Source organism: Doryrhamphus excisus, linkage group LG19 (assembly GCF_037039965.1).
Source record: "Doryrhamphus excisus strain RoL-2023G ecotype Guam linkage group LG19, RoL_Dexc_Guam_v1.1, whole genome shotgun sequence".
Classification (NCBI taxonomy): domain Eukaryota; kingdom Metazoa; phylum Chordata; class Actinopteri; order Syngnathiformes; family Syngnathidae; genus Doryrhamphus; species Doryrhamphus excisus.
The window spans coordinates 16,096,934-16,107,500 of record NC_136375.1 but is presented as its reverse complement, the minus strand read 5'-3'; the positions used below and the strand labels follow the sequence as shown (position 1 = coordinate 16,107,500).

Here is a 10,567-nt window from a genome sequence, read left to right as displayed (position 1 = left end):
TGGCTAATGGATGGATGATGGGTGAAGGGTTGAAGGCCAGCCCGAGTCTAATCCTCCACTAAGACCTGAATGAAGAAGAAGGAGAAGGTCATACTTACAGCCAGAGAGCTCCCTCGGGGGGTTGGGATGAAATTGAGGAAGAGGAGGAGAGCCAGGAAGTGCTGCTGTAGTTTAACGCTGATTTCTTCCTTTCATGTTCTTTTCATGTCCTTCCTTTCATCAGAGACGCCGCAAACTCCACTTCCTGTCTTTCCTTCTGTCTCCGGCAAACTCCAGCCTGCCCTCGCTCTGCCCCCCTCTACCTCTCTCTCTCTCTCTCGCTCTCGCTCTCGCTCTGCCCCAAAGCATCATGGGTCCAACCACGGTGCCAACTGTCACAGCGCCCCTCCCCCATTCCTCCATGGCCTTAACCCCCCTGCCCCCCCTGCCCCCCCCCAACCACCACCACCTTCACAGTCAACAGCCGATTCCTCTTACCTTCACCCTCACCCTTCAACTTCACCCTCACTCCTTCACCCTCACTCCTTCACCCTCACTCCTTCACCCTCATTCATTCACCTCACCCTTCAACTTCACCCTTCATCCTCACTCCTTCACCCTCACTCCTTCACCCTCACTCCTTCACCCTCATTCCTTCACCCTCACTCCTTCACTGTCACTCCTTCACCCTCATTCATTCACCCTCACCCTTCAACTTCACCCTTCATCCTCACTCCTTCACCCTCACTCCTTCATCCTCACTCCTTCATCCTCACTCCTTCACCCTCACTCCTTCATCCCCTCCCCTTCACCCTCACCCTTCTACTTCACCCTCACCATTGAACTTCACCCTCACTCCTTAAACTTCACCCTCACCCTTCATCCTAACTCCTTCACCCTCACTCTTTCACCTTCACCCTCACTCCTTCATCCTCTCCCCTTCACCCTCACCCTTCAACTTCACCCTCACCCTTCAACTTCACCCCCTCACCCTCACTCCTTCATCCTCACTCTTTCACCCTCACCCTTCAACTTCACCCTCACTCCTTCGCCCTCACCCTTCAACTTCACTCCTTCACCCTCACTCCTTCACCCTCACCCTTCACCCTCACCCTTCAACTTCACCCTCACTCCTTCACCCTCACTCTTTTACCATCACCCTTCACCCTCACCCTTTCACAGTGGCCCCTGACGTGTGCTGAGTGTAACTGAGGAGCAAAGAAGATGTTGTGTGTTGTCAAGTTGGTGAGTGATGATCCAAAGCATGTGGAAGGTAAAGGAAGGTAAAGGTAAAGGAAGGTAAAGGTAAAGGAAGGTAAAGGTAAAGGAAGGTAAAGGAAGGTAAAGGTAAAGGAAGGTAAAGGTAAAGGAAGGTAAAGGTAAAGGAAGGTAAAGGAAGGTAAAGGTAAAGTAAGGTAAAGTAAGGTAAAGGTAAAGGTAAAGGTAAAGGTAAAGGTAAAGGTAAAGGTAAAGGTAAAGGTAAAGGTAAAGGTAAAGGTAAAGGTAAAGGTAAAGGTAAAGGTAAAGGTAAAGGTAAAGGTAAAGGTAAAGATAAAGGTAAAGGAAGGTAAAGGTAAAGGAAGGTAAAGGTAAAGGAAGGTAAAGTAAGGTAAAGGTAAAGGAAGGTAAAGGTAAAGGAAGGTAAAGGTAAAGGAAGGTAAAGTAAGGTAAAGGTAAAGGAAGGTAAAGGTAAAGGAAGGTAAAGGTAAAGGAAGGTAAAGGTAAAGGAAGGTAAAGTAAGGTAAAGGTAAAGGAAGGTAAAGGTAAAGGAAGGTAAAGGTAAAGGTAAAGGTAAAGGTAAAGGTAAAGGAAGGTAAAGGTAAAGGAAGGTAAAGGTAAAGGTAAAGGTAAAGGTAAAGGTAAAGGTAAAGTAAGGTAAAGTAAGGTAAAGTAAGGTAAAGTATCAGAGACATACGTGGAGGTTTCTACTCCAGGAAGATGATTTACTAGCTTGTGTACATTTCAACATTTAAAGCAACATCAAGGATACTACATACTGTATGTGCTGCCTTTGGCCTGCATGGGGTGGGGCGGGGTGGGGGTGGAGGTGGGGGGAGTGAGGTCGTTCCCCGAAGCACCTGTTCCTTCTTTTTGACTGACAGGCTGGTGTGTGCTGGTTCAGCAGGTCATAACTGAGATAGGGGGTGGGGGCGTGTCATGGTAGGGAAGGGAGGCCATGGTGGGGGGGGGGGTTAAGGGGGTGAAGCACAACAAGTTCCTATGAGTTTTACTTGTGCTGATGGTAGCGTTAGCATACAACACCTAGCGTGGTAGCTAGCTAACTAAATGCCTGTGTATGTTAATATCCATAAGAATGGCAATAAAATGCCATATGCTAAAGTAAGTTAGCATGCTAGCATGCTAACATTAGTGTGCAACACTTAACATGATAGTGTATCTTTGTATGTTAATACTTCTGAAAAAGTAAATAAAATATATGCTACAGTGCTAATGTTAGCGTACTAGCACTAAAATGCTAACACTTAACACAAAAGCACACAGTGTTCATGTAGGTTTCTACTCGTGAAAACGCTTACAATGTTACTACAATAATGTTAGCGTGTTAGCAATGCTAACTTTAGCATGAGAAAGCTAGCCTGAGAGCGCACAGAAAAGTATGGAGTAGTTTAGAAAACACCTCATTCTGGGGAGGGTGATGCCATTGCTTTGAGCCACCCCCCCCCAGTTCAACCCCAACAACAGCCGGGACTCCCTCTCTGTTTAACACCTGTCACCCCCCCCCACACACACACACACACCCCGCCCCCCACCACCCCCCACTCCCGCCAGTGTTAATCCTTCAACCAAGCCTTGCATGATGTTAACCTTTTCCCTTTGCGGTCTCATATTTCTCACACTGCTTCCTCATCAAAATATTAGCATGTAGCTTTGCCTCCGACACGCACATCATATCGTCATATTTTGGGGAGCAATTGACATATTTTTCATTTGTTGGGGGTGAAAAGTAAAGCTTATTCTGCAGCCATACTGTACCTCCGTAGGAGACCAGACGAGGTCGTAACGCTGTGGTGTGATGGCGCCCTCATGTGGCCAAACAGTGCAATAATAATAATAATAATCTACCAGGGGTCAACCTACCCCCAATTTTGTCTCTCAGGTGCGGCACCGGAGCAGCTAAAAGACATTGATGACAAGCTCCGTGGAAAAGAGAAAAGTCATCATTTCAATACGATTGATTATTGATTATTGAAATTATTATTATTACTACAATGTCATTTGGAGAATACATTATCTATAAATAATTCTACAATTAAATATTCACAATTGGAGCGTGAATATTAAATTTAATATAATAACCATAAAAATCAAATCTCATCAGGACTTTTTTTCAAATTATTTCATTTTAAACATTATTATTATAATTATTTTGACCATTATAATTACTATTGGATCATGTAATACAAATAAATATATTGCGATGATATGATGAGATTCACTAACCTGCCACAAATAAAGTGAAAGTATTTTATTCATCATGAGAATAATCACCATTATTACAATGAATGGGTTATGATAAGAATAACATGATAATATGTGATAATATAACCCACATAAAGAGTTCAGCAAGCAAAAAAAAAAAAACCTCATTAGCGAGAAAATGAAACCCACGTGGGCTCCTGGCAGCGCGCATGCGCGCACGCACCCACACACAAACACATACACACGCTTATCTTAATTTGGAATTTATATCTTGCACGTGCTTTCTTTTGTTTGATTGGATAAAAAAACCTTCTAAAATGGCGATCCTGGACAAAAGATGAATGAAGTACGTGAAGTACTGGCCAGGATGGATGCTGTACGTGGAGCACGTGCAGTGTACGTATCACGTACGTACATGAAATCAGCACTAAAAGAAGAAGACGTGGTGTCAAAAGCGTTCTTCCTGGGAGTAGAAATGTTCCATAAAAGAAGTGCAAATCATTCACAGTGTTTTGGAGCGGCCATTTTCAAGTAGCGGAGCTCCTTCTCATTTCTTGAAGCACTTTGAGGTTATCAATTGATTGATTGATTGATTGGGAATGCAATTTGAATGGGTGTGAATGTGGCTTGCTCCACTGCATGGTGGAAGAGTGGTTAGCATGTAGGCCTCACAGCTAGGAGATCGGAGTTCGATTCCACCTTCCGCTATCTCTGTGTGGAATTCGCATGTTCTCCCCGTGCATGCGTGGGTTTTTTTCCGGGTACTCCGGTTTCATCCCACATTCCAAAAACATGCTAGGTTAATTAGCCACTCCAAATTGTCCATAGGTATGAATGTGAGTGTGAATGGTTGTTTGTCTATATGTGCCCTGTGATTGGCTGGCCACCAGTCCAGGGTGTACCCCCGCCTCTTGCCCCAAAAACAGCTGGGATAGGCTCCATCGTGAGGACACCCAGCATGGAGAATAATGTACGGGGTGCCCTGCACTGTTACGTAACAATAACACCAATTTTTAAATGTGAGTCAAGATTCCCCGGACAATCAATAAATTAAACTTAGTGGAACAAAACATGTTTATGTATATAATATTATAATATATACACAATGAAATCCATTTCAAATGACATCATAGTCCGACAGGTGAAAGAAAAAGTAACGCCGCAGCGCTAGAAAAGTGCAAAATGTTGTCCAGAGACCTCCGTGGTGTCACAGTGGCTGCTCGGAGCGTGTGCCCGAATACGGTGCACCTTGCTGGGCCACAGCAGACGGCTCCTTCCCCCTCTATACTCCGGTTCTCCTGATAGCAGTGATGTGCTAGTAGTCATGTGATGATATTGATTAGGACTCATCAATCAAATATAATGGTCCAGGTGTGTCGATATGAAATAGTTCTGCGTCTTGACAAGCAGAACGTTGTCTGGCTTTTATGACTTCATGAGTGCGGTAAAGAAAAGGAAAGCCATTAGAACGGAAGTGAAAATGAATGCTAGAGGGGTCATGGAGGTAAAGTAAGGACCTTTTAGGGTTTGGTTTCAGCTTCCCGGGAAGGGAAGTGGCGTGCACCCAGAGGACCATCAGTAAAGTATGCTTGGCCGTGAAATGGAATGGGAATGGGAATGGGAATATCATACATTCAGAGAAAGAATCACAGAAATATTGCAAGTGCTCCCGTCTTTGTAAGCTAGTTACGCTTCCTTAAGCTTCCCTTTCCGACTCGGAGTTTTCCAGATGCGACACAGTGGAGCTGTACCATTCGGCGGGTTCGTCTTCTTCCCCGTGTCCCGCCTGCACGCCGCCGCGCTCGTTGAGCATCTCCATGGCGACCTGGTGGTAAGGGTGCTTGCGTTTGGTGTGACGCCGCAGGGTGTTGCGCTCGGCGAAGCGCGTGTGGCAAAGTTGGCACTGGTAGGGTTTCTCTCCTGTGTGGACCCGTTGGTGGCGCTGCAGCTCGCCCGCCTCCCTGAAGCGTTTGGCACAGATGGGGCACACGAAGTTCCTCTGGCCCGTGTGGATGTGCTTGTGTCTCTGTGGGAGGGACAAACACTGTCACGTGACGGCAGTGCCTCGCTGGCGCCATTCATTCCAAAATGGCGGCTGCTCCATGCTTGAACGTGATCTAGTAGTAGTCCAGTTTGCTACCTCTCGTATTCTCGCCCCGAATGAAGTATTTTCAAGCATGAAATGAAATACCTAAATGATCTAAAATACAAATACAACTCTAACTGTGCATGTAGTATTAAACATTGACCACTAGGTGTCGCCAGATTATTACTATAATAATATTCTCACACAATAACAACCTGGCCACCACCCTGACACGCTAAAACTCAACCCATTACCTCCGACATCACTTCCTGTCCGCCTGGCACTAAGGTCCCCGAGGAAACTCCAGTGAGTTTTATTTATTAAATCTTATTTGTCTTATTTATTCTAATTATGTGTATCGTATTTATCTTACTCACATAGTTACATAGTTACATAGTACATCTTACTTATGTCTAATATGTCTCATTTTCTCTGTTATAGCTACTATATTGGGTAATAGGAGTGTAAAGGTGACTATAGGGGTGTTATTTCTTGTCTAGAGGGCTCGAATCATGTTAAAAAAGTGTATTCAGAAGGTGGTAAACAAATCTTCTAGGTCTTACATGTTTTATTTTCTCTTATGATATCCACTATATTATATATACAATATTGGGTTCCAGGAGTGTGAAGGTGACTATAGGGGTGTTATTTCATGCCTAGAGGGCTCTAATGATGTTAAAAGGTGTATTTATACAGTCATAAACAAGTCATTTATATTTTATATGTCTTATGCTCTCTTATGATGTCTACTATATTGGGTAATAGGAGTGTAAAGGTGACTATAGGGGTGTTATTTCATGTCTAGAGGGCTCTAATGATGTAAAAAAAAGCCCATTGATATGATTAGAAACAAGTTTTCTATGTCTAATATGTCTTATTTTCCCTGTTATATCTACTATATTGGGTAATATGAGTGTGAAGGTGACTATAGGGGTGTTATCTCATGTCTAAAGGGCTCTAATGATGTTAAAAGGTGTATTTATACGGTCATAAACAAGTCATTTATGTCTTATATAGCTTTTTTGTCTCTTATGGTGTCTCCTATATTGGGTAATAGGAGTGTAAAGGTGACTATAGGGGTGTTATTTCATGTCTAGGGGGCTCTAATGATGTAAAAAAAACATTTATATGATTAGAAACAAGTTTTCTATGCCTAATATGTCTTATTTTCCCTGTTATATCTACTATATTGGGTAATGTGAGTGTTAATGTGACTATAGGGGTGTTATCTCATGTCTAAAGGGCTCTAATGATGTTAAAAGGTGTATTTATACGGTCATAAACAAGTCATTTATGTCTAATATGGCATATTTTCTCTTATTATGTCTACTATATTGGGTAATAGGAGTGCAAAGGTGACTATAGGGGTGTTATTCCATGTCCAGAGGTCTCTAATAATGTTAAAAAGCTTATTTGGAGGATAAACAGGAAACCCTTTTCTATGCCGTCACGACAAAAATATTCTGTTTAGTAATCTTGAATCCTATTTCGCGGAAATTCACTTACTGCGGCCGGGTCTGCAACCGATTAATCGCATTAAATGAGGGCTTGCTGCCCTGAGGTTGGAACAAACTGAGAGCTGTTCCTAATATTGTGTCACCTCTTGTACAGCCAAAACATTAGAAACAACCTTCAAGTGTGATTTGGGGCGGTTCTACAGCAGTGCAAAACACGGTAATAACAAAACATGTTGTTACAGTCACGTCAGAGCAGTGGCAGTTCCAACGGATCATTTTCATACAGATCTTCCATCGGATTCCCTCAGATTGTTCAGGTGTGCCTACAGTAATATGGTAGATTTCACCTGAGGATAACACTTTCATATGAATGTTGATGGCAATAGCATATTTGCCGTTGGTATGGTACCTTACTGCACTTGTGCGCTGGTGCGTTCAAAGTCACTTAAACCTGACTAGTCTTTGGGAAATGGGGAAGAATAAAAACACTACATTTGCAGTGCTAGTTCTGCTTACTCATTTGTTGTGGTTTCTTTTGCTAGCATCACAGTTTATAGTTAAACTAAAGATTTAAAATGCTGATAAACAAGCCAACATTTGATATGAATTACTGTCCAAAGTTAGGATAATTATGGAGCTGGTTATTTTGTTCATGACTAATCATATCAAGACTTCCTGTTTTGATGGCGGCCATGTTTGCACCACAACACGATCTTAATGTTAGCACATAAAATGCTTCTGCTAATGCTTCTCAATCCCACTGAGGAGCTAATGCTAAAAGCTAAGCTAACATTAGGCAGCTCTGTGTCACATGGCTCGTGGATTTAACCCTACCCCCTTTTGACCCGATGACCCGGCGGCCATGTTTGTTTGTCTAACCTGCAGATGGCTGGAGCGCTTGAAGGCTTTGCCGCACTGTTGGCAAACGTGCGGCTTCTTCTGCGAGTGTGTGATGCGGTGGCGCTCCAGGTCGGAGAGGTAAAAGAAGACCCTGGGGCACAGCTGGCAGTACAGCACCCGGCGGGCGGCCGGGTCGTTGGGCGAGTCAGCAGGGGAGAGAGGGTCCGGCGGGTCGAGGGGCTCCAGTTTGGGCGGCGACGGCGGAGCGGCGGAACTGGAGAAGTACAGATGGTCGTCCAGAGGTAAGTGCTCTGTGTCCGGTTGGGGGTCAGGGGCCGGGGACTGGACGTCTGAGGGGTCGGGGGTCAAACTAGTCAATGGCTTGTCGCTCGGGTTTGAGACTTGCTCGGCGGATATGGCTTCACTTCCACGGGAGTTTGCGTGACAGAGCGAATCGGCGAGATGAGGGGGCGCGCCCATGACAGGATGAGGCAACAGGTTCCCCTGGGTGAAGGAGACGGGGGCGGCGATCTGGGACAACTGACCCGTAGAGGGATCTAGGACCGCGATCGGGGTGGAGGTAGACTCACTTGAGGACAGGAGAAGGAACATGGGGGCGGAAGCACCGGGCGCAAGAGACAGGCTGAGCGGCGCCGAGGACAGCAGAATGGGGGCGCCGGATGAGGCGCTGGTGAGGATCTGGATGGCTTGACCGGGCACCTGGGGCAAGGTGTCGGAGGGCGGCGAATCCACAACCGGCGACGCCATCAGGTGACCAGAAGGTGCATCGTCTAAACTTTGGCTGAGGTTTTCTTCTGAGGACACCCCCGCCATCTGAGGGGCCCGGGACGCCGTGGGGGCGTCCACTTGTGGCACCCTGAGTCCATCCGGGCTGAGAGTGTACGGGATGCCCTGGTCGTCGATGAGGAGAAGGTCATTGGTTGAGGTGGTGAAAAAGGAGGGCAGGTCTTCGTTGTCCTCCTCCACCACGTCTCTGTCGGCCTCGCCGTCGTATTCGTCCACTTCCATGATCAGCGAGCTTTCGCAAGCGTCCAGAAAGCGTCCGTATCTCGTCTCTCGGTTGTCACGTCTCTTGGGTAGACTCAGGTCCAGCGGCTCGCTCTGTTCCTCCGCCCGTTCCGTCCCGCGCTGTAATTTAACGCCATTGAGCAGCGGCCAATCACATCGAAGCGTCTCCTCCTCCTCCTTTTTGCTGGTCTTCGCAACAGATATTTGGTTTGTTTCTAAACAGGAACCAGTATCTTTGGTCAGGGTGGCGGCAGAGGCGTGAGCCACCATTTTGGCTCTGATTGGCTGCCTTAGTTCATCACCAGCTTCCTGGAGGGCAGGTTCATAAGTCCCGCCCACATCTGGCTTTCTCCCATTGATTGGCAGAGCATCCCAGTTGGACGGGAGGGTACCCTCTGAGTCCTCTGTGACAGGCCTGGCTGGTTCTCCACCATTTTGGACCTCCGGACTGCCTCTTGACAGCGCTGCAGCCAACTGGGAAGCCATTTTGGGTCACAGCCATTTAGAGAGCTACAATGAAAGAACACAAGGAGAGATTTGGAGGTGGTGACACGTGCACTTGGAGAATATCGGGGTCAAGTGAAGAAGCATGATATGCTAATGAGCGTGCACGTGAGCTCGGAGCAAAAAAAAAAAAACAATAACAAAGCGTCCTATTCGATGTGGCGTTCATTGACACTACGGTAAATGATTTAATCAATAAAACATCTCAACGATGTCGAGCTGGGGGGGGGGGGTGTAGTTGAACCACGTCCTCTCTCGTCTACTTCCTCATCTAGAACGTAGAAGTCAGAACACTTTTCACGAGAGAAAGCGCTAAGAGACGATAAGGTGTCCGCGTAGGACGCCATTACGCACTGTTCAGGGTGCGAGCTGTCAGTGCGCCGCGACTGCCGGAGCTCGAACCTGCGACATCGCCGGCACCGGCCGGCCGGCACACTGACGCAGAGAGAAGCATGCACACGGGATATTTACGCCTTGTGTGGAGAAGAAGGAGAAGGAGAAGGAGAAGGAGGAAGAGGAGGAAGTCTGCTTCCTTTCGCACCAGGCGAACCTCGAACCTCCAGCCAGCCATTTTAAGAAGCCCAGGGTCCGAGCAGCGAGCCTTCCCGCTTTCAGGACAAACTTTACGGCCAGAGCTTCTTCTTCTGCTGTTGCCTCTGCTCTAGTCGATTTAAAATACCTCTTTTTTTAATGCTTTCATCTTAAAAAAAACACAAAAAACCCAAAGTGTGCTCCACCCATGCAAGCCGCCGTGTTGGTCGGGAAGGGACTGGCTTACCCGAACCGTGCAGACTTCCGGAGGACCAAATATGTCTGAGCCGTGTGCAGGGTGATGCTGCCTGGGCTCGGCGAGGGAGGGGTTAGGGGGAGTTGCTATGCCGGAGCAGCCTACCGGGTCCGAGCAGCAGCCATGTTCAGCCTATGTAGAACCTGCAGCCCCAACAAACCTGAGTGTGCTCTCTGTGGGGGGCACCGGGACTCACACTTCCTGTTTGTACCCGCACAAAAATAAGAGCTCACCTTTCTCTCTATAATGTACTCACAGGGTGCAAAAAAATCTACACAAAATACTATCTACAGTACATACATTAATACCAATAATACTCATCATTATATGCAGTGGAATAGTCCAAATGCTATTATATATGCTTGCTAATTTTAATCAAATGTGTGCCTGTTTTTCCTGCATTTTCTGAATAAAAATATAATCGATACAGAGTGTATGGATGTA

The 10,567-nt window shown here is 46.2% G+C and overlaps 2 protein-coding genes across 5 annotated transcripts in view; both read right to left on the bottom strand.

The window, feature by feature from the left end:
* Window positions 1-282, bottom strand: part of LOC131106931 (uncharacterized) — a 12,971-nt gene extending 12,689 nt beyond the window's left edge. For both annotated transcript variants that reach the window (XM_058056480.2, XM_078799102.1), the window contains exon 1: window positions 99-282. The gene's annotated coding sequence lies outside the window, so the exon portion shown is untranslated. The remainder of the gene's footprint in view (window positions 1-98) is intronic.
* Window positions 283-4,476: 4,194 nt separating this feature from the next.
* LOC131107589 (uncharacterized) lies at window positions 4,477-10,485 on the bottom strand. Of its 3 annotated transcripts, none has more exons than XM_058057772.2 (3): window positions 10,115-10,485; window positions 7,843-9,342; window positions 4,477-5,446 (listed from the first exon to the last, which is right to left on the bottom strand). In XM_058057772.2, the coding sequence occupies exons 2-3, from the start codon at window positions 9,316-9,318 to the stop codon at window positions 5,117-5,119; spliced, it is 1,806 nt and encodes a 601-aa protein (XP_057913755.2). In that variant the 5' UTR covers window positions 9,319-9,342; window positions 10,115-10,485; the 3' UTR covers window positions 4,477-5,116. The 3 variants fall into 3 exon arrangements, with proteins under 3 accessions (XP_057913755.2, XP_057913752.2, XP_078655147.1); XM_058057769.2 differs by lacking the exon at window positions 10,115-10,485 and adding an exon at window positions 9,808-10,050; XM_078799021.1 differs by lacking the exon at window positions 10,115-10,485 and having other exon boundaries at window positions 7,843-10,050.
* Window positions 10,486-10,567: the final 82 nt, after the last annotated feature.

What these genes read in the sequence shown, in the direction of transcription:
- LOC131107589 (XM_058057772.2), bottom strand. Translation starts at nt 9,318, where the DNA reads ATGGCTTCCCAGTTGGCTGCAGCGCTGTCAAGAGGCAGTCCGGAGGTC. An exon ending in AGCGCTCCAGCCATCTGCAG is followed by an intron (nt 5,447 to 7,842) that starts GTTAGACAAACA and finishes TCCCTCCCACAG; the next exon opens with AGACACAAGCACATCCACAC.